The sequence below is a fragment of the Solanum tuberosum genome, unplaced genomic scaffold (assembly GCF_000226075.1).
Source record: "Solanum tuberosum cultivar DM 1-3 516 R44 unplaced genomic scaffold, SolTub_3.0 scf00164, whole genome shotgun sequence".
In the NCBI taxonomy this organism is placed as follows: domain Eukaryota; kingdom Viridiplantae; phylum Streptophyta; class Magnoliopsida; order Solanales; family Solanaceae; genus Solanum; species Solanum tuberosum.
Window position 1 is genome coordinate 84,873 of NW_006239092.1, and position 24,198 is coordinate 109,070.

General features: G+C 34.3%; 2 protein-coding genes across 5 annotated transcripts; both read right to left on the reverse strand.

The window, feature by feature from the left end:
- Positions 1-7,460: 7,460 nt before the first annotated feature.
- On the reverse strand, positions 7,461-8,886 carry LOC102595456 (probable LRR receptor-like serine/threonine-protein kinase At4g08850). The gene is made up of 2 exons (XM_015311603.1): positions 8,171-8,886; positions 7,461-8,067 (listed from the first exon to the last, which is right to left on the reverse strand). Exons 1-2 carry the CDS (start codon positions 8,847-8,849, stop codon positions 7,712-7,714), a joined length of 1,035 nt encoding a protein of 344 aa, XP_015167089.1. The 5' UTR covers positions 8,850-8,886; the 3' UTR covers positions 7,461-7,711.
- Positions 8,887-15,982: 7,096 nt separating this feature from the next.
- LOC102597653 (serine/arginine-rich splicing factor 2-like) lies at positions 15,983-21,165 on the reverse strand. Of its 4 annotated transcripts, XR_367763.2 has the most exons (10): positions 21,012-21,164; positions 20,836-20,914; positions 19,929-20,008; positions 19,793-19,859; positions 19,509-19,580; positions 17,303-17,512; positions 17,025-17,211; positions 16,818-16,952; positions 16,252-16,569; positions 15,983-16,147 (listed from the first exon to the last, which is right to left on the reverse strand). XR_367763.2 is itself a non-coding variant. In XM_006353923.2 (8 exons), exons 1-8 carry the CDS (start codon positions 21,085-21,087, stop codon positions 16,947-16,949), a joined length of 774 nt encoding a protein of 257 aa, XP_006353985.1. In that variant the 5' UTR covers positions 21,088-21,165; the 3' UTR covers positions 16,689-16,946.
- Positions 21,166-24,198: the final 3,033 nt, after the last annotated feature.

Below are 24,198 nucleotides of genomic sequence, written 5' to 3' on the forward strand. Positions count from 1 at the left end.
ATTTCCACGACGATCTTTGACGGAAACTCCTTGATCTCCTCTTCTTCTTCTCTTCTTTCTCTCTTCTTCTCTTCTTCACTCAAGAACCCTAACTCTTACTCTTTTAAAATGGAACAAAAATGATCCACAAACAGCCTAACACAACAATATAACCTCAAAAGAAAAGATTTGTGAAAAGACCAAAATGCCCTTAAATTTTCCGGACGGATTCCCTGCCAACTGCCAAACTTTCAATGGCCATAACTCGTCCATACGAACTCGGAATTGAGCAAACTAGGTGGCGTTCGAAAGATCGTTCCAAGGACTTTTCAAACATAACTGTAACTACTTCTAGATCATCCTGAGCTAGGAGTTATGACTGCTCAAAGTTGGCCAAAAACTCACTGATTTCCACACTTATCCAAATTTCCAGATTTTGAACTTAGCCAAATTTCCAGATTCTGGACTTTCTTCCAAAAGTGACTATTTCCAATTTCAAGCTTCTTCAAAGCCACTTCAAATTGTCGGATGTTACAGTTTACGTATCATTCATGTGAATATCTATGAATATGATACAGTGTACAACAAACAACCTACATATCATACTATGAATTGAATGCCTATCTTAGCTACAGTTCTCAACACAAAAGTTTTGACAAAAAATAGTCTTTCATCTACAAATGTAAAAGTTATACTCAATACCAACATTTGATAAAATAATCAGTGTTTCTGGGTAACAACTCCAGATTTCAATATATACAATAAAACTTTATTTTTCAACAATGTCTAAATTAAAAGTAAAAGAAATGCATACAATGGGTAGTATTGGTCGAGAAATGGAAGGGGTAAACTTTCTATCCCTTTTCTTTTGAGTTTTTGCATCCTTTGCATTAGATAATGCCCCCACCTCCTTTTTCGATTTTCTCTTCGTAGAAGTTTGATTTGCCATTAATGTCGGTGCATGCAAACTTTTAGACCTCTGTTCTGCCCAATTGGGGTCTTCTGAATCAAAAATTTGATCATTGTTAGGTGTTATAATTTGCGAAATCCCAATATTAAAAGACGGATGATCCATTTTGACAACTAATCCAAAATCAATTGACACACAAAATTGATTTTGAAAGAAAAATGAAGAAGATGATAATACCTATTTTGAACTTTGGACGGTTGAATAGAGATAGAATCGTTTGAAAATCAAATTGCTTTGAATTCGGTAACTAATTTGGTAATGGGAAAAGATTAGAGGCAAGATTTTGGGGATGAGAAAGGTGGGTTTTTGGGTTCTTTCAGAATAAAGTATCCAGAATAGAGGGTTTGGAGAAAAATAGGGATTTTTGATTTTTTATGAAAGAGTAGGGATTAAACGAGAATATGTAAACATATGTAGTGTAGTTTAGTAATTTTGCCAAATAAAAATTTAAGCCCAACACAAAATTTTAAGAACATATGAAATGCCAACAACACTGTGAATACTTGTATTGTTTTCTCAGGCCATGCAGAGCGGAATGTTGATATTATTGTTCGGATGGCCCATGAAGAAGAAACATGTCACACACACACCCCGAGTGGTGCTGAATTTGGGGTAGCACTTGGAAGTAAAAAGATAATGAGCAGCACAAAATGTGGTATATCTCGAGAAATACAAACTTCCAGTTATTATAAATTTAGTCTCACCAATGTTTACATCAAACCATGATTATTATTGTTAGATACAAATCTGTAAACATTGATTAAGTGATAAAAGTACATATAAACACATAACTTAGCACACCTGCAGAAGGTGCATAATGCATAAGAGGATACAATTGAACACTAAAATCAAACCATCAACACCAAAAAGCAGGATCAGTTTGATAGGCTATCAGCAAACAGCAACAAAAAATATACAGAGATCAGCTAGAACTTCACGAGTATAAGCATCAAGTCATGCGCGGTGACAGCTTAATTTTAGGTGTGTGCTATGTACTTGAAGAACACTTTTGACACCATAGAGCAAAATGGTATCAAAATGGACTTCAACGGCTACACTTAGACTAATGGTACATGAAAAATGGAATTGGAGTTTCAATATGAAACAAGGTTGAGTTGAAGTTTCAAAATGAAGTTTAGAGACAAGTTAAATGGAGTTGTATATGTGTTTGGCCTTTTCAATATTCTTCTTGAAATCAATGTCACTGTCTCAGGAACTCAATTGAGTCGTTAGCATAAACAGAACTGAATTGAATTGTCATATTCAGTATTCATCAGTTACACTCTCGAATATGAATTGAACCGTTTTTGGGCAAAGTCATGACATTTCCCAGAAAAAAATTCTTCACCAAATCCGAGGATACAAAATCTCAATACTCTATTGATAGACCTTAAATTCAAAAAGTTGAAAAAGAAACAAACTTTACCGACAAAGATCAACAAATCTAATGAAAACAAACAGAACTTTCGCAGAAGATAAATAACTTGATTTCGCATCTTACCTATTTGAACTTTTGGACTTAAAAGAGTCCAATGGTAAAAACAACTGGAATGGGCCAGAGCCCAAAAACAAAGCAACAGTAGTCCAAAAGGATTAAAGGAAGCAGAAATGTAGGTTTTAAAACTTTCTTGAAATGTTTATAAGAAGGGGAAATTAGGCAATTAAGCAAACATATACTCCCTCCTATATGTGAAGTAGTTTGACTCAGCACGGAGTTTAAGAAAGAAAAGAAGACTTTCAAAATTTATGGTCTAAAATGAATGATAGAAATTTCTGTGGCTATAAATTATTTCATCAAAGGTAAAATTTGATAATTTAAAGTTAAATTATTACTTAATATAAAAATGTGTCCTTCTTTATGGGACGGACTAAAAAGGAAATAAATTCGGACAGAGGTAACATAGCTATAGTTTGTATTAACTACACCTATTCACCGTGAAATTCTCAAGTTTCCCACCTTGGCAAAGCCGCTCTGGCAAATGGCCTGAAAAGTGATTGGAACTCATTGCCAAGACAACCAAGTTATACAAAGATGCAAGTTCTTTTGGAATAGAACCAGAAAGTTGGTTAAAATTAAGGTTCAAACTTTTGAGCTCAGTTAAATCACCTAAAGTAACTGGAATTGAACCACTAAGCTTATTATCGAATAATTTTAGCTCATTGAGGTTTTTCAGATTCCCCAACTCACTAGGAATGAGACCAGAAAGTTGGTTAGAATAAAGGTACAAAAATTTGAGCTGAGTTAAGCCACCTAGAGTTATTGGAATTGAACCAATAAGATTATTATGGGATAGTTCCAGATCAGTGAGGTTTTTCAAATTTTCCAACTCACTAGGAATGAGACCAGAAAGTTGGTTAGAATAAAGGTACAAAAATTTAAGCTCAGTTAAGTCACCTAAAGTAACTGGAATTGAACCACTAAGCTTATTATCGAATAAATCTAGCTCATTGAGGTTTTTCAAATTCCCCAACTCACTAGGAATGAAACCAGAAAGTTGGTTAGAAGGAAGATACAAAATTTTAGTAGCTCAGTTAAGTCACCTAAAGTAATTGGGATTTTGCCTGAAAACTGATTAGACAACAAGTCAAGATAGACAAGATTAGTGAGGTTTCCTATTTCAGGGGGTATAATACCAAAGAGCTGGTTCATGCAAAAGAAATCCATACAATGGGTAGTGTTGGTCGAGAAGATGATAATACCTATTTTGAACTTTGGACGGTTGAATAGAGAAAGAATCGTTTGAAAATCAGATTGCTTTGAATTCGGTAACTAATTTGGTAGTGGGAAAAGATTAGAGGCAAGATTTTGGGGATGAGAAAGGTGGGTTTTGGGTTCTTTCAGAATAAAGTATCCAGAATAGAGGGTTTGGGGAAAAATAGGGATTTTTGAATTTTTATGAAAGAGTAGGGATTAAACGAGAATATGTAAACATATGTAGTGTAGTTTAGTAATTTTGCCAAATAAAAATTTAAGCCCAACACAAAATATTAAGAACACATGAAGTGCCAACAACACTGTGAATACTTGTATTGTTTTCTCAGGCCATGCAGAGCGGAATGTTGATATTATTGTTCGGATGGCCCATGAAGAAGAAACATGTCATACACACATCCCGAGCGGTGCTGAATTTGGGGTAGCACTTGGAAGTAAAAAGATAATGAGCAGCACAAAATGTGGTATATCTCGAGAATTACAAACTTCCAGTTATTATAGATATAGACTCACCAATGTTTACATCAAACCATGATTATTATTGTTAGATACAAATCTGTAAACATTGATTAAGTGATAAAAGTACATATAAACACATAACTTAGCACACCTGCAGAAGGTGCATAATGCATACAGAGGATACAATTGAACACTAAAAGCAAACCATCAACACCAAAAAGCAGGATCAGTTTGATAGGCTATCAGCAAACAGCAACAAAAAATATACAGAGATCAGCTAGAACTTCACGAGTATAAGCATCAAGTCATGCGCGGTGACAGCTTAATTTTAGGTGTGTGCTATGTACTTGAAGAACACTTTTGACACCATAGAGCAAAATGGTATCAAAATGGACTTCAACGGCTACACTTAGACTAATGGTACATGAAAAATGGAATTGGAGTTTCAATATGAAACAAGGTTGAGTTGAAGTTTCCAAATGAAGTTTAGAGACAAGTTAAATGGAGTTGTATATGTGTTTGGCCTTTTCAATATTCTTCTTGAAATCAATGTCACTGTCTCAGGAACTCAATTGAGTCGTTAGCATAAACAGAACTGAATTGAATTGTCATATTCAGTATTCATCAGTTACACTCTTGAATATGAATCGAACCGTTTTTGGGCAAAGTGACATTTCCAAAAAAAAAATTCTTCACCAAATCCGGGGATACAAAATCTCAATACTCTATTGATAGACCTTAAATTCAAAAAGTTGAAAAAGAAACAAACTTTACCGACAAAGATCAACAAATCTAATGAAAACAAACAGAACTTTCGCAGAAGATAAATAACTTGATTTCGCATCTTACCTATTTGAACTTTTGGACTTAAAAGAGTCCAATGGTAAAAACAACTGGAATGGGCCAGAGCCCAAAAACAACGCAACAGTAGTCCAAAAGGATTAAAGGAAGCAGAAATGTAGGTTTTAAAACTTTCTTGAAATGTTTATAAGAAGGGGAAATTAGGCAATTAAGCAAACATATACTCCCTCCTATATGTGAAGTAGTTTGACTCAGCACGGAGTTTAAGAAAGAAAAGAAGACTTTCAAAATTTATGGTCTAAAATGAATGATAGAAATTTCTGTGGCTATAAATTATTTCATCAAAGGTAAAATTTGATAATTTAAAGTTAAATTATTACTTAATATAAAAATGTGTCCTTCTTTATGGGACGGACTAAAAAGGAAATAAATTCGGACAGAGGTAACATAGTTATAGTTTGTATTAACTACAATTCGAAACTTACTTCTAGCTATAATTACATTCCCGTCTCTCGCCTCCCTCCCCTCTCTCTCCTCTTTTTTAGTCATCTCTCCCTGCTCGGTCTCTCTCTCACTTTATACAAACACAAATACATATTTTGTGTTTGTATCAAGCGAGAGAGAGAGAGATTGGATATATAAATACATATACATATCTCTCCATCTTATACACTTATAATTATACAAATACAAATATCTCTCTGCCCAGTTCTCTTCTTCATGTCTCTCTCGCTTTATAAAACACAAATTATACAAATACAAATGTATAATTTGTGTGTGTATAAAGCGAGAGAGATTGGATATATAAATACAAATGTTTGAACTCGATTCAATTTTAGACAAATACAAATTGTATGCAGATATACAAATACAATCATTGATACATATACATACTAATTACATATATACAATTATCTAACCGAAATACAAATACAATTCACCTCTCTACTCTCTTCCCTATCTTGCTCGTCTCTCTACTCCCTCTCCCAAAATCGCTCGCCTCTCTCTTCCCACTCCCAATACCGTTCTCCTCTCTCCCCCCTTTCCCAGTCTCGCTCGTCTCTCTCCTCCCTCTAACATGTAGCTACGAATCGTAATTAACAAATTATAACTATAGAGCCTAATTAAATTATTTTGAGTGACTATATGCGAAAATTCCCCTTATAAGAATCCTTACTCGTTTATTTGAAATTTTTGAGAAAAACTAAAAATAATCATTTATCTTTGGGTTAATACTCAAAGTCATTCTTGAGTTTTCACATGAAGCACTAATAGTCCCTCATGTTTGCAATATTGATGCACTTTTGATCCTTCCTCAATTTTTTGTCTATCTTTTTACATTGATTTTATCCATAATTTATCTATGAGATGTTTAATCGTCTTTTTATATATTTAGTAGAAATAATAACTCCATGTGAGAGAAGGTAAAAAGAATAATACCTTGTTTTATTTAGTAGAAATATTATTGCACCTAAAATCGAGAGGTTAGTTACATCGATTTCACGTGCAATAGTACAATTTTTTCTTTTCTTTTCTTTTAACGTCATGTGTCAAGGTGTTCTTAGTTTAGCTGCAATAATATTTTAACTGAACAGAATAAACTGTTTTTAGTTTAGCTGCAATAATATTTCAACTTAACAAAACAAGATGTTCTTCTTCTCACCTTCTTATTATTTCTACTAAATAAATAATAAAACAAATGAACATTCCATATATAAAAATGTGGACAAATTAATGTTAAAAAATAGGCAAAAAGGTTGGAGGAGGTCTAAAAGTTCATCAATATTGCAAACATGAGAAACTATTAATACTCCATATGAAAACTCAAGTATGACTCTAACTTTGAGTCTTAACCCAAAGATAAGAAACTATTTTGGCCTTTTTCTCTTTTTCCATTAGAATCTTTTAAATTAAAGATTTCTTAATTTCTTTCAAAAATTAAGTGACTAAATTTGAAAGTAATTTTCCAAAAAAAAAAAGAAAAAGAAATTATGAACATAACATAATTTATATTCCGCAATTTACTTGGTGACCGAAGAATTCAATTCCTAGGGATAGTAGGTTAGGTGGTAGCTTAAATAACCCAAGACTTGTGAGTCAATGGAATTTATTTTTTAAGTGTCAATTGTGGACAACGCTTAAAGTTTGTGGAATCAATTTTCTCCATAATCATTAAGTCATTTTGTGGACCACCCAAGAAGAAGACTTGAGTTAATCTTTCTTCCATTAAAACGACTTGGGAGTCAAATGTTTCATTATCATGGAAGTGAATGAAAACGAATTAAAAGTTAAAAGTTTCACGGGGTGTCCTATGAGTTTTTAAAAAAATCATAACAAACATAGAAAAAAAAAATTAAAAATGTTAAAATGAATTTGTTAGACTTATTGTTGTTTTGATAAATTGATGATTGGAGTTTTTTTTTTAGAGTATTTCTGTCGATGTAAAAACTGACACACGCTTCCAGCAATGGATCTTCTTGCCAGATTTTCTTTTCTTCATAATCCACAGTAAAATATAAGAATTATTTGGACAAAATGTAATCTCATTAGTCATTACAATGAAGAACAACTCCATTTATTCAGTTGGGAAAAAAGCTTGAGCAGAAAGGGTCATTTTCTAGCTTCTATACATACAGGTAAAATCTTTGAAATCGAATGAAAACTTCCAAGACGAACTATGTGCGACTGTAATATAAGGTCTTAAATACAGTAAACAAAATGAGAACCCTAAAAATACTAGTCCCAGCAATTGAAATACTTACTTCACACTACCGACATTTCCATACATATCAAGGATTATATATTGCTCGCCTTACATGGGGGTTTCTCTGATGAATAGGTGGACGTGCATCCATTGAGGATAACTTCTGAGAGATGAAGTGCATTGTTGGCCTTGATTTTGGAGTTTTAAGCAAACAAGAGCATGCTAGATTGATGATAAAAACCAAAACATCTTTTACTCTATCTTCAGGATATGGAAGGCGTTCATCCAGCAAATCGCTAAGCTGCTCAGGATCTATAGTCGATGAATTTGCTAGCACAGTAATGTATTCCCCAAGATGCTTTCCTTTGACTATCTCCAATGATAATACTCCAAAGCTATACACATCACACATTTGCGTAACCTTCATAGTATATGCAAGCTCTGAATAATACAATTTTCAAAACAATATTAACAATTAAAACGTGTAAATGAGATAAAAACAATGGAGTGTTTGGCTATAGTTCATGAACTATTTAAAACTTACCAGGTGCGACATAGCCATATGTGCCTGCAAGTGTAGTGCAATTGGATGAGTCTGGATTGAGAATCTTCGCTAGTCCAAAGTCTGCAACACGAGCTTCATACTCAGAATCAAGCAAAACATTACTGCTACTTATGTCTCGATGAACAATGGGTGGTGAACAATCTTGGTGCATGTAAGATAAAGCAAAAGCAACACCCTTGATGATATTCACCCTTTTAAGCCAATCCAATTTCTTGGACTCAACTTCATTGCTCAAAATACTAGACAAACTCCCCCTCTCCACATACTCATAAACCAAGAGCAAGTGTTGTGCTTTCGAACAATAGCCGTAGAGGTTCACAATGTTCCGGTGTTTAATCCCAGTCAATGCCCTTACTTCATTCATGAAGCTTTTGGGATGTGTATTCTGAAATGAAGAATGAAGTCTCTTCACAGCTATATTCCCTAATGATAGAAGGCTTACTTTGTAAACGCTTCCGTGTCCTCCTTGCCCGATGCAAAATTTTGCATCAAACTCTTCTGTGGCATTTAAGATGTCCCTGTACAATGCCTTCCCATCTAACATGGATATTGAAAGCCAACCATCATCATCCCTTCTTTCAACGTCTCTAACTTTCCTTCTTTTATTACACATAAAGAGAACACCAATGAAAACACAGAGCAGTACTAGTGCTCCCATAACAGGAAGTACAGTGAAGAGGATGAGTTTACGTCCCTTCGCCTTGAGTGCCTCTTCACCACAGAAGACGACATTTCGCAGGGATGGAGTCCTGCTACATTGCCGCAAAGACCTTTATTACCCTCCAATGAGGCATTGATAAAAGCCTTATTATTAGGGATTGGACCTTCCAACTCATTGTATGACAATATGACATCCTGCAAACCAGTCAAAGTATCAAGTTCTCTGGGAATGCGCCCAGATAGGCCATTGTGGGAAAGATTTAAGTTTACCAACACCTTCAAATTGTCTAACTGAGGGGGTATATCTCCAACCAGAAGATTATAGCTTAAATCAAGTACATTGAGCTGAGTTATCCTCCCTATCTCCTTAGGAATTTTCTGGCCAAACTTGTTGTTGCTCAGGTTCAACTGAAACAAGTGCACGAAATCTACTATACACATCGGTATTGACCCATTCAATCTGTTGTCTGATAGATCGAGGGACTCTAACTTTGTCAGTGACCCAAGTTCCTCAGGTATATTGCCAGAAATTTGGTTGGTTTGTAAAAAAAGATTAACTAGAGAGGTTAATTTTCCAAATTCCTTTGGAATCTGTCCAATCAAATGATTTGATGAAAGATCAAGTCCTAAAAGCCCTTTGACATTTCCAATCTCTGGTGGTATGCTACCACTAATGTTATTTCTGGCTACACGCAGATCAATCAAATTTTCGCATTTCCCCCAGTTGCTGCTGAGTTCACCATAAAAATCATTGTCGCTCAAATCAATGAAATGAAGGTGTGGATGGATGCCAAAAGCTTCAGATAAATTCCCAGTAAAACTGTTATTATTGAAGCGCAGCCTTTTGAAACTCGAGCACTTGCTTAAGCTGCTTGGTATTGGCCCTGTGAGCTTGTTATTATTCACCGTGAAGTTCTCAAGTTTCCCACCTTGGCAAACATGCTCAGGCAAATGGCCTGAAAGCTGATTTTCATTTATTATCAGCTCAACCAAGTTATCCAAAAATGCAAGTTCTTTTGGAATAGAACCAGAAAGTTTGTTGGTGTGGAGATACAAAAATTGCAAGTTTCTCAAATTGCCAAAGGAAGCAGGAATTGGACCACTAAGTTGGTTTTCTTGTAGTTCCAAATCATTGAGGTTTTTCAAATTCCCCAACTCTCTAGGAATGAGACCAGAAAGTTGGTTAGAATGAAGGTACAAAAAATTGAGCTCAGTTAAGTCACCTAGAGTTATTGCAATCGAACCACTAAGCTGATTATCGGATAAATCCAGCTCTGTGAGGTTTTTCAAATTCCCCAACTGACTAGGAATGAAACCAGAAAGTTGGTTAGAATAAAGGTACAAAATTTTGAGCTCGGTTATGTAACCTAGAGTCATTGGAATCGGACCAGAAAGATTGTTTTTGTTTAATCTCAACTCCACAAGTGACTTCATCTTCCCTATTTCTGCAGGAATTGGACCAGTAAGTTGATTTTCATCTAGTTCCAGTTCATTGAGGTTTTTCAAATTCCCGAACTCTCTAGGAATGAGTCCAGAAAGATGATTAGAATGAAGGTACAAAAAATTGAGCTCAGTTAAGTCACCTAAAGTAATTGGAATTGAACCAATAAGCTTATTATGGGATAGTTCCATATCAGTGAGGTTTTTCAAATTTCCCAATTCACTAGGAATGGGACCAGAAAGTTGGTTAGAATAAAAGTACAACATTTTGAGCTCAGTTAAGTTACCTAAAGTAATTGGAATTGAACCACTAAGATGATTATCAGATAAACCCAAATTAGTGAGGTTTTTCAAATTCCCCAACTCACGAGGAATGGGACCAGAAAGTTGGTTAGAATAAAGGTACAAAATTTTGAGCAGAGTTAAACCACCTAGAGTTATTGGAATTGGACCAGAAAGATTGTTATTCTGTAAGGCTAAAATCTCAAGTGATTTCATGCTCCCTATTTCAACAGGAATGAAACCATTTAAATGGTTGTCAAAGAGGAAGAGGGTCTCAACCTTTGATAGTGATCCAATCTGAGGTGGGATTTTGCCTGAAATCTGATTAGACGACAAGTCAAGATAGACAAGATTAGTGAGCTTTCCTATTGCAGGGGGGATGATACCAGAGAGCTGGTTCAAGCTAAGATCAACATATTCGAGAAACGGGAGAGGTGAAAATGGAAAATCATGGAGTGTACCAATGACACCAACGTTAGTAATATTCAACCTGTTTATCTGACCATTAAAGCATATAACTCCATACCAACCCCTGCATGCATCCGTACTTAGTGTCCATGAAGCCAATAAGGAATTATTTTGTTTTTGAAAAGTTGCTTTCCATTTGAGGAGAGCAGTTGCTTCCTCAGTGGAAGCAAAAGTAACAGTGAAGAGAGTGAAAAACTGAAGAAAATAAAATATTCTGGGAACCATCTTGAAAGCTGAAAGATTTCAGTTGTTTGTTTTGGTTATTGATGAGTAATTGTGAAGGTATAGTTTTATACTGTAGACTAGTGAATCACTACATGTCTTGCTGAGTCAATGCATTTAATTCTCAGATTGTAAAAAACGGGTAGAATTAGAACGACATGGAAGTCAATGTGTGAGTGTTCATGTAAGTATTATACCAACGAATTAGAATTAGATGGGTGTCTTAATTGTGGAAATATATTGGGAGATCATGATCTCCAAATAATATTCAAGTCATTTCGTAATTGACGAACAATAGGAAGAAATCGCGCAACTTGTCTTTCAAATAGGTTGATCTTTAATTTTTGTTCTTCAATAATCAATAATCGAACTTATACTTAGTGGACATTGTTGGATCGAAATAATCAGGTGTCATACCGAAGCTAGCAAAGCAAACTGTGACATATTATGACTAAGAAGACAAACCAGAAATATACCAAAAGACACAAATGTTTAACGTAGTTCGATCAATCAGCCTAGCTACCTCCACAAGAGGAAATAAGCAATTCACTATATAAATATGAAAGTACAAAATATCAAGACAAATAACCTCACACTATTAACTCGGGATAAAAGAGATGCATACAAGTGTTAACGTAACACCTGTGTCTCACAAATTATCCCCCTACACAAAACTTTCAAAGCCTCATGGACTATATTGTGAATGCGACTAAGTTAGAATGAATGAGCGTCTATTTATAGAGTCATAAACTTTTTCTTACAAAAAAAAAAAACTAGCTAAAAATATGGGGACTTTGTGTTTTCCTTTTAGAAAAGAAAAACTCAATTACTTACTGTAAGAAACTCAAGGCAAATACCCAATGGACATAAGCTCTTAAGTCATGTATGGGATCCCCACAAAAGTTATTTTTTATGAGGATAAAAATTAAAGACCAACACAATTTTAAAAACATAAGTTCCAATAACCATGTCGCGGGCTTTAAAGTGCAGAATGTTGCATATTTTGTTGAGGAATTTTCATAAATAGTTATGCTTTGAAATATATTTATGAATAGTAGCTATAGTTTACAAAACTACAATTCATCGAAATAGTTTTGGAGAGGAGAGAGGTGAGCAAAAAGACAAACGGCAAATATCTCAAATGTAACTTGTATCTCAATTAAACTGAAATACATTAATACGCAATCTCCCCCCCTCCCCTCTCTCTCAAATTCACAAATACACATATTAGCTTTAAAACTAAAACATTGATGCAAAGATACACATTACAAAATTTACCAGTTATTAGATAAAAATTAAAGACCAGCATAAAATTTCAAGAATATAAGTGTCAATGATCCTGTCACTGGTTGTATCATTTTCGCGGGTCATGTAGCGCAGAATTTGCAAATTTTTGTGGAAAAATTTACATAAATTGCTAGAGTTTGCACCATAATTATGAATAGTAGCTATAATTTGCATAATTACAATTCATAGCACAGAGATAGTAGGTTAAATAACACAAGACTTGTAAGTCAATGGGATTTATTTCTCAGCTTGTAAAATACGGGCAGACTTGGAACGACTTGGAAGTCATTGAGTCACTGTTCATGCAAGCATAAAAGGGTATTTCAATTGTGGGCCTAAGCCTTAAATATGTTGAAATATATTGTCAAAAATATATATACAAGTCATTTCATAATTGACGAGCTAATGGACATGCTAGGAAGAAATTACACAACTTGCCCCTTTAAAGAAGCTTATCATTAATTTTTATCCTTTATTAATCGACCTTATGCTTAGAGGGCACCTATTTCTTCTAGACGAATCTCTCAATCTATCATTATACCTCGAGAAGTAGAAAGAATTACAATTCCCATTTCACTTAAAATTCGCGAAATTCATTGATAATTAGAATAGATTTCTGTACTAGGTCGACTATAAGTTCTTTAAGTCATGTTGTAGGATGTTATGACAAAAATATAAACATACGCCCCGTGATAGGTATTTGTCATGGAAATTAAATTTAAGCCCAACACAATTTTAAGAACACAAGTGTTAATGACCCTATCAATATGTAGAGCGGAATGTTGAAATTTTTGTTCGGATGGCCCATGAAGAAGAAACGTCTCACACACATTCCGTGGTTAGGGGTGTACATGACCGAGTTAGTTCGGATTTTTCAAATCAAACCAAAGTAATAAACATATAATTAACTTGTGCTACAAATATTTCTTTAGTCCAATCAAAATACAACTATCTAAAGTGTTTCTTCAGAAATAACACAAAATATGAGATCAGTGATGACACTAAAATATTCAATAAGAAAATAATAATGAAATCGTATAAAATAAATTTTGTGAATTGATAAATCAAAATGAAAATGATCATCATTTTGAAAGTACTAAATCCTGCTAAAATAAGTCTAATTAGTATTAATTACATGATTAAACATTAAAGAAAAATTAAAATTATGTTATGACATTTTTAATGTCTAAACCAATGTAAAACTAGAACAAATATTCAACATTATTGTCATTCTTATAAGTGTTGAATTAATTTATTTTGTTAGCATTAGTATTGATTTGATTTTAAATTAAGCTTTATTAGAGTTACTAATATCTATGGACTATAATCTTTATTGGACCATTCAAAATTTTAAATTTCAAAAAAACTTGAAAAAATATGCTAAAAGATAAAAATTATGAAAACATATAAGTAATATTTAGAAATTACATCAAATTAAATACTTTTATGTGTGAAATAAATTTTAAAAATTATATATATAATGTCGGGTTGGTTTGGTCTCGGGTTAATTTTTTTTTAGTTAAAACCAAACCAACCCAAGTATAGTCGAATTTTTTTTGCAATACCAAACCAAGTCAAACCAAACCATTAGTCAAATTTTTTTCCGATTTGATTTGATTTGTTGTTTGATTCGGTTTTGTACCTCTACCCATGGTGCTGAACTTGGGGTACCGCTTGGAAGTAGAAAGACAATGAGCAGCACAAAATGCGGTATATCCGAGAATTACAAACTTCCAGCTATTAGAGATATAAACTTACCACAATGTTTACACCAAACCATGATTATTATTATTAGACACAAATCTGTAAATATTGAAAAAATACATATGCAAACAAGCCATGTATCTATTGGTTTATTATTGTAAACACCAAATGTGACAAATTCTTCACCGACAAGATTTATATGTTGGAATTCTTCAATTGGATAGGTCAGACAGTAAAAAGACTGGAAGAAATTATAAATGTCTCAACTCCATGCCTAGAAAACCTAACTACTTTCGGCAGGAATACCCATTAGTTCGCCCATACATAGGAGTGGCAATTGGATGGGTTAGATTAAATTTAGACAAGTCAAAATGGATCAAAATAATAAACGGGTCAAACCCTATTTCAACCCAACCCAAATTTGTTTAGACCAAACAAATTAGATAACTGGTTAATAATGGGTCATAACCAAACCCACACAACTTTTACTAAATTTTAATAGCTTTATTTGTTATTTTACAAGGTTTTAGTGTCTAATAAAATTATTATTTTTTGAAATTATAACTATATATAACGTACTAAATAAAAAATCAAAAATATTTTAACAAAATTTCTCAAAAAATCAATTAAGTTTCATACCAACCCAATTTTTAATGGGTTGAGCTAACCAATGAGTAGGTCATTAACCAACCCAAACCTAAAATGGGTTGGGTCGGATTGGGCGGTTTGGGTATGATTTTGCCACCCCTACCCATACAGAACAAAATTGAAGCATGAAACTTGAGCAATGGCAATAGGTCCATCACACTACCTACAAAGTATTTCGTAACAAGTAAAAAACCGAATTTATTTCTAGCTACCTTCCCCAACTTCCTCACCAAACAAGTCAAACGCATCGCCATTTAGCAAAAAGAGATTGTTCAATATGGTAACAAGCATACACGACCAAAACCCATATGAGAGGACACAAATTCTTAGGGAGAGCACCTTAAGACAGTAATTTAACCCCTCCCCCTTACCCACTACTTCCATCAATCACCAGAGTTCTAGTACACAACTACATTGGAACCCTAACAGACAACAAATCATGCCCGCATATAGTAATGAAAATACCCATTACCTCACCTAAGATGTGGTGGCACTAAACCAACTAGGACCTCAGAATCACAAGTCCCAATTCCCCCTCTAAATGCCATTGGGAAGTTCTTATGTAACTTCTATAAACTAATTGCAAAAATGTAGATGATGAAGAGGGTGGGTATACACGCATCCAGACACTTAAAGATGGAGTCAAAGAAGGTTATGTTTGATAAATTAACATCATCTCACAGGAATCGATCAAATCTCCAAATTGATAATGTGCACACATCTCGATGAAAAAGAAACCAGATTGGTGCATATCAGAGGAGACGCGGTACAACATAAACACACAGCTTAAGCTCCTTCAGAAGGCACATGCAGAGGGATCCAATTAAACACATCAAAGCAAACCATCAACACCAAAAAGCAGGATCAGTTTGATAAGCAATCAGCTAACAGCAACAACAGATCTACAAATATCAGCTACAACTTCACAAGTATAAGCATGAAGTCATGCACTGTATAGGTGTGTGCTATGTACTTGAACACTTTCAAGACCATAAAGCAAATAAAGACACTAGAACAAAGTATTTACTGATTGGGAAATTTAATATTATTTGTCCATTTTAAGATGAATAAAAAATCAAGTCAGTAAGATGTTTATGGTCAAACCACTACCCTTGGAACTCATTGAGATTTGATCTTATATTGAAATCTCTACTCGGCATAACAAATCTCGACCTGGAATCAACTTCAACTGCTACACTTAGACATGTGGATTCCTTTCATCTTTAAGATGATCACAGCTAACACCTTCTCAGGGAAGAATATGAAGTTAAGACAAAAACGAAATGACTGTCAGGCCAAAGGCATAAACCTAGTGCGACTTCAGTAATTCAGGAGATTCTTATCCTTACCGATCATGAGCATCCTGAACATTTGTATAGAAAATGTAATTTGTCACCAGCAACAAAAATACAACAGCAAAGCTAAAACAGCACCAACAGCTGCTGCATCTGCTTGCATTCAACCAACAAACAGTAGTATGTCACCAGCAACAAATTATAAGCAGCCAAGTTAAAACAGCATCTACAGCTGCTGCATCTCCTTGCCATTCAGCGAAGAAACAGTAGTTTGTGAACGGCAACAAAAATACAACCAACAGCAAATATAACAGCATCAACAGCTGCTGCATCGTCTTGTGATTCAGCCACATTGACTTTTCACGGACCCAACTATAGAAGGCCAATAATTCCCATCATAAGTAAATTACAAACAAGGTATACCATCACAATATACCATGCAAGTATATTTTGAATCAGAAAAGCAATAAGAAACAAAAAAAGCCAGAAAGAAAATCCACAGAAGTGTAATTATAAACCAACAGTAGAAATCTTAATATCACAACACCATTCCATAATACCAGAATGCAGAGGTAACATCAAAAGAAGTTCTGGTTAAGTACAACAAAAAGAAGTTAAACCTTATAAATAAGTCTGGCCAACCAGTTCTAGCAAGCAGAATACAGATGAAAGGATCATTCACTTGGGAATGTCCTGATACGCAGCATCGACCAAAGCTAGATTACAACTGTGGCCTCCTCCCTTGCTCCTTAATCCTGCAAAATAAAATAATGTTTTTTCATCAAGTTTATACTACAAAAAAACAGCATATGACAGCCACAACTTACATCAGCATCAGAACGTGGCAAGGGGCTGCGGGAACCAGCACGTCTACCCCGCGGTGATATACTCTTTGGAGTTGGAGACCGGTCCTTGTGATTACGTCCATCTGGACTAGCATCCCTAGGAGGAGTTGTTCTTCGTGGAGAAGGGCTCCTTCTTGGACTGGGGCTACGGCGAGCAGGGGAGGCACTTCTATATAAAATGAAAAGTTAACAGCTTATAAAAATAGTTCTCCATGGGGGAAGAGAGATGAGAAGCAGAATATTAATAAGAAAAGGTCTACCTTCCATGAGACCGACTTCGGCTGCGCCTGTCCTCATCATATTTACCTCTCCCACGACCTTTGTGGTAATCAGGGCTGCGGCTTCTGCTCCGATGACGGTTATCTCTGTCTCTTCCACGGTACTGATCACGGTCATACCTTCCCTTACTTCTACTTCTACTTCTACTTCGGCTTCTCCTTCTAGAATCCTTGTCCCTATGTTCACGATGCCTAAGATAAACAAACAAAAAAGGGTGAAGATCAGATTGTGGATACAAGTCTTCAACCTCTCTTAGCTAAAAAGCAAAATGGCAATCATTCAACTCAAGTACCACACAAAAGGGGAAGCAAGATTATGTGCATACTTCCACCTTGTTTTGGAGAGGAACTGGTTATAGAAGAAGAATATAAACAAAGGGATGACAAGGAAGATTATTCATTTTAAAACCCGTATCCATTCTAATCCAAAATATGCTTATCCACAAAAGCTCAAACATTTATGCCTTGATGGGATCACCACATTCCACACGCACAAAAAGCTTTGAAGTTATAGCTTGTTCTGCACACAATCCCAAGCCCGAAAACTGATATTAGTATCCAGTCGGGCAGTAGATGATGATGCTAGACATATAAAGGCACCTCCATCTAATCAAACTGAAACATGTTCGTGAACCTACTCCGTTGTTTTGAAATGTTGGCAATCTAAATTGCTTTAACTACATAAAAAACAAATGTTTTCATCCATTTAATCACTGAAGTCAGGAAACAAGTAAAATCACAACATTATTGCTATCATAAACATTAATGGCTCAAAGTAAGTTAACAATGTTACTGATTTCCCTAATTCCTCCTCACTCAGTCTACCACATTGAGATGGTTGCTACACACTGCAGAGGAACTGAAAGCTTCACCAAATAACGTCAGTGTCAACTCAATCAATCAATTCAGAGGAAAAATCTTAGCCAAAAAAAAAAGCTTAACAAATCTGCCAATTTATTAAGGGCAAGTTCCATTACAACAGCTGATGAAGAAAGATAGTTTACTAAGTAGGTGTTTGGCCATGAAAAATAAATATTATTCACTTTATTTGAATTTTTAAAGTTGGAGTCGTGTTTGACCATACTTTTTACAAAGAATATTCGAATTTGGATACACTTTTTCTAAATATGAATTAGAGCCTGTTTGGATTGGCTTATTTTAAGTGCTTTTTGAAGCCAAAATAGCTTTGAAGCACCTTTGGAGTGTTTGGATAACTTCAAAAAATGCTTATAAGCACTTGGTTTTAAGCTAAAATGATAAAATAAGCCACTTACAAGTCAAAAGATAATCCATACAGGCTCTAAATTAGTTATTTTACTCGTAATTTGATCATTAGTATAATACTGAATTCATGTATGCCATATTATGCTTTTTCATAGAGTACGTGCTTCAAAGAAAAATAAAATCTTGTATATGGACCCACTCAACAAATATTTGTGTAAATTTCCCACTTCACAAGCAAGATGCAAATAGTTCCAATATTGTCTTCTTTTTTCCAGTTTTCCAGCGCAAAAGATGAAAAACTACCGCACCACCGTTAACTTTTATAAAATAAGAATGTGAAATTCTTATCATCGGGTACATGCAAATCAATACTTAGGGTGACAATAGAAGCAAAGGGTGTTTTAACCCAATTAGGGCGAGTACAGAAACAAGCATTTTCTTGATCAGTTACTCCTATCTAGCTGATTGAGAGGGAGAGGGCACCTAGAAGGGACATCTCTCTTTTCCAGGCTCCAAAGTTCATTATATGATAATTAATTTTTTACTTCTACAACTTGAATGAATAGAATTTGAGAATTGGTGACATGGACAGTTGTGAAGTTATGTGTGTGTGTAAATATTAAAAAATCAAATTTATTACAAGATCATGTCTTAAATTCCCTATCTTCTTTTATGACCATGCAAAGCACGGGTAAATTGATTAGTGAACAAACAAATTGTGTGCTTTAAAAGAAGCGGTGCACTTCACTTCTTTTCACTCATAAAAACATCACCGTTGATGTAGAAAGGATGTCTGATAAAAAATTCACATGAATTTCCCTATAGGAAATATCCCCAATGTTTGATGATGACAAAATCAACAAAGATATTACCAAGATTACACTAAAACAAACAATTATATTCTAATGGAAATCTCAATATCCATGATAACACTTTAAGTGGCATAATTAAATTAAGCTCTTACCTTGGTCTAGGACTGCGGCTTCTTGACCTCCCTTTTGTCCTTTGTACAGGCTCCAAAATTCTACCTTTGTCACTGATCACAAAAACAATCCTAGTCTATCAGACATGGTTTTACTCCCACAAACAAAAGGTTCGTACAACTTAGTTTATAGGATAAAGATGCACCTAAAAATACATGTTAGTTTATAGGATAGAGATGCACCTAAAAATACACGAATGAAAATCACAACTTTAAACAAGGAAATCTCCACAACTTAATGAATACTTGCATCAAACAAAACTTACATTCTCTCAGCATTTGGGCCGTACTTCGCAAATCGAACCATGATTTCCCGACCATCTACAACTCTTCCTGTAACCAAATATCAGTGTGAACAACAGCAACATAGGCTACCATCCAAATATTAGTGTGATCACTTACCATCAAGCTTTTCCACTGCCTTTTGAGCCTCATCCTGATACTTGTAGCGCACAAATGCAAAACCCCTAGAATCTCCAGTCCTAAAGCACCAAATAAACATTGTACCCGTCAAAGACTAGAGATATGGCTACATCTTTGTCTATTTCCACATCAAGATAACACCAAGACATCATAAATACATCTCAGTTCATAAGTAATGTAAGATAATCAGAAGTAACACTTGAAAAGGAGAAATCATTTCCTTCCCACTCCATTTCTTTATATAATGGTAACGAATACCTGCATCCTTCCACCTAACAGTGCAGGTACCGACTAAAGCCGCTCATCAAGGGGAAGGCAAGTAGGAAGAAATAACACAACTTAAAATAATAATTTGAATTATGTATTATATTACAACAACATAACAAGTATTATCCCACAAGTAGAGTCTAGAGAGACTAGGATATACGCAGACCTTACCCCTACCTTTGTGCGGTAAGGAGGCTGTTTTCAAGAATTATGCATTATATTAATGGTCATCAAATAGTATATCAGGATAATGTTTGAAAAGTCTGTTTGATAGAGAATATATCAAATGAATTTATATTTTCAAAAGTTGCAACACATACAAAACTCAGACTCGTCAAAGTTATAAGTAAATTACATGGTGATATTATTAGTTTAATGATGTCGAACAATTTAGATCGTCCTGGAATAAAACGTGTCATATAGGCATCAAATAACGAAGTTGGTGGAGAAAAAGTAACACAGTAATCAAAAAAAAAAAAAATCACAAATACACTTATGCAAACAATAAGTGTACTGAAAAAGCCAAATAGACTTCCGTAAACACGGCCAAATATACAGTACTAATACTATAACAGTACTTAGCTTCAGCAAAAAAAAAAGAGGTATGAGAGAAAAGAACCTTCGGTCTCTAGGGATAAAGACATCGACTACTTTTCCATACTTATCGAATAGAGGAAACAAGTCATCAGCAGTGGTACCTGTACAGGGAAACAGTAATGGACTATCAGATTCAACAACTTTGCTAGAAAAGAAGAAAAAAATTGCTAAAAATAGGGAAAGAGAACAGATAATTACGAAAAGTAACGTTGAGAACGAGCAGAGAGTAGGTGTCTTTGATGTCCGGAGGGCCTGATCTACCGAAGTGAGACATCGCCGTTCGCCGGAGTGAAGACTGATAAGGTTGATGAATGGTTAGGGTTTGAGCTATATGGATGCTTGTAGAAGGAAGCCAATGTTGTATATTTGGTACTTTATACCAAATTGCCCTCGATATATTTGAAAAGGTTCAGTTTATGCCTCCCATTTGGAGAAAATGATAATAATAGTCCCTTATGTTTTTGGATTGATCTAAATCTGTCTTTGAAATATAAATATGAGCAGTTTTAGTCCTTTAACTAGTGTATCAAAGCATTGTTTAGCCTCTGCTATATTTACATAAAAAATTATTACTAAAATATAATGATAGATATTTTTACCACATTGATTCTTAACTCTTGAAATTACCAATTAATGAATTAGGTTTCTTAGGACCTGTTTGGTCATACGATATGGTATCATGAGATGAAATTAAAGGTTTGTTTGGACATGCGATATGGAATTTTTGTGTTGTATATTTTCTCATCAACATAAAAATTCCACAAGTTGTAAAACTATTAAAATAGCCCAATTGTTTATTCAATCTTATCAAATAAACAAAAAATTATAAAATCGCATAATAAATTATTACAAAGTTATTTGTTCTTCACTTAAGTAATTGTTTCATCTAAAAAATTGAACATAAATTGTACTTGATATGCTCATATCTCTCAACTACTCTTACAAATAACCTATAAAGTAGAAAAAAAACATACATTAGTGAGTAAATATTAACTTAGAAGTTAAATACACTAAGATAAAAATTAACAAACATCACTGACTTCTAACTATTTACAAGAAAAATCAATAGTTAAATATTATTGAATAACGAAATTTTAAAAAGTTACCACAAGTTTGAGTCAAAAACACTTCTAATAAAATTTAATCAAAAAAATTATAACTAGTCCACTTGACTAAATATTAATAACTAATTGATCAAATTTTCCCAAGTCCTCAATCAATTGGACTTGATATTCTTCAGTCATGTGAACGAACATTTTGCGAATACTAAAATTAAGAAAGTGCGGCACCGCCAATGAAAATTGTCTTTTATCAATATTATGCTTAGTCATAAGATTAAGACGTTTTTTTTATTATGAAAAATCAAAAAAGTATTACTCCCTTTGTTCTCATTTATATTCACCAAATGAATTTCTACTTTATCATTTATATTCACCAAATTTAAAGTAATAATAAATTTTATATTTGTGAGAATAATAAATTTTAAAAAGTAATGATGTGATTATAAATTTTATTTGCATATGAAACAAATGGTTAGTAGATATAAATGTAGGGTTGTTTTAACAAAATATAAACTCATGGATCAATTATTGTATTAAAATATCTCAAATCATGATATAGAATCACCATATAATTCCATATCATGGTTTTTGGAGAATATGGTATCACCTTTCATGATATGGAATCATGAGATGGAATCAGCGTAAAATCGCATATCCAAACGCTAATTCCATCTCACAACACCATAGCGTGATATGGTATCGCATGGCCAAACGTCTGCTTAGAAAGAGGAAAAAGATGAATAGCGAAATTGTGTTTCTTGATTATTGAGATTTTGTACTTCTAATGGCATCAATAATTTAATAATACATGATTATGCCCTTTAACTTAGCTTTATTTTATATTTTTGCCCCCAATTTTGGGTGTGCACAATTAGATAGTTAAACTTGTATAAATAAATAGATACATTAGTCTTATTGGCACAATACATATGGGACACAAATTGTTATGTAGAATGTCACGTAGGACGTATGTGTCTATTAGTTCAAATTTATACAAGTTTAAGTGTCTAATTGTGCACACCCAAAATTAGAGACATAAATGTGAAATAATGTCAAGTTAAAAGGCAAATGAGATGAATTATTGCCGCAAAAGAGAGAGATTTGGGCATTTGGTCATGGGATGAATTATTGTCGCAAAAAATGTTTAGTGTCGATTGAGTTAACCCAGAGTCATTAAAGCCTTTAGCAACATTTATAGAGTGTTGGTTATTAATATCAATATTATATTTATATCGCTAAAAAATTATGTAAAATCCTTCGTTTCTTGTTCTTTCCCCATCACTTTTACATGTCATATTAAGATTTGACACCCTTATTAGAAAAACAATTATTGACATGACTATTTTACCATACTACTCCTATTGATTGACGTTTAATAATAGGTCTCAAAAATAATTTGGGTAATAAGCAATTAATATGAAGAGTAAAACGGTCACGCCCCGAGCCTACACCCTGGACGTAGCCGGCACTCGGAGACCATCGATGGCCCTAAGCGGACCCTTGGCATGGCTTACTTAACTCAGCGGAAGACTTAACTCAACAGAATAAACTCAATGCAATAGTTTAAATGATAACATCTTAGCCAAACTGGCAACCTATGTCTCAAAACAAAGTATCTGCAAATTCATAAATGAGAGACTCAATACTAACTGTCTGACTGTCTATGAAGCTTCTATAATACTGAGATGGATGTTGGGACAGACCCCACAACATCCTAATAAAGAAAACTAGGAAAGCGAAATAAAGGAGTCCTCCAGAATGCAAGGAGGCTCACCACTGACTCTAGAGTGCTCAACTGGATCAACGGCGCGCTGGATGTTAATCCTGGTTACCTATGTCTGCATCATAATAAGATGCAGGCCAACTGGCATCAGTACATTGAATGTACGAGTATGCGAGTTGGAATGCTAAACAACAACTTACGCTTGAAAGGAGTATGAAGGAACACTTACCTTGGCTCTGTTTAACTCATGGATAACTGAACTCAATATAAAGCAATAAGACACATGCAATATATAAAAAAAAAAGCTTGTAAAACAATGTAAACAACTTAGTTCGTTAAAGATAAAGCAATAACAAACTCAACTTTACTTGTATATAAAAGTAATATAACTTTTGTGGGAAATTCTCTAACCGACAACCTCCCCTATGAGCCTAAGTGGTGATACAACGTCTTGCCCACGCTGCCAGAACTGTCCTATACTTTGCCGTCATATAGAACGCTTAACTTAGTGGATCCACTACTCTATGCTAAAAGCATCTTAATGAGTCATTTAAAAAGTATGATCATTTACTACCCATGATGGTTACATGGTTCATGAAGA

Coding starts and splice junctions, on each gene's coding strand:
- LOC102595456 (XM_015311603.1), bottom strand. CDS start 8,849: ATGGGAGCACTAGTACTGCTCTGTGTTTTCATTGGTGTTCTCTTTATG. Junction 8,068..8,170: donor ATATGGCTATGTCGCACCTG/GTAAGTTTTAAA, acceptor TGTATTATTCAG/AGCTTGCATATACTATGAAG.
- LOC102597653 (XM_006353923.2), bottom strand. CDS start 21,087: ATGTCTCACTTCGGTAGATCAGGCCCTCCGGACATCAAAGACACCTAC. Junction 20,915..21,011: donor CGTTCTCAACGTTACTTTTC/GTAATTATCTGT, acceptor TTCCCTGTACAG/GTACCACTGCTGATGACTTG. Junction 20,009..20,835: donor TTTATCCCTAGAGACCGAAG/GTTCTTTTCTCT, acceptor TTGGTGCTTTAG/GACTGGAGATTCTAGGGGTT.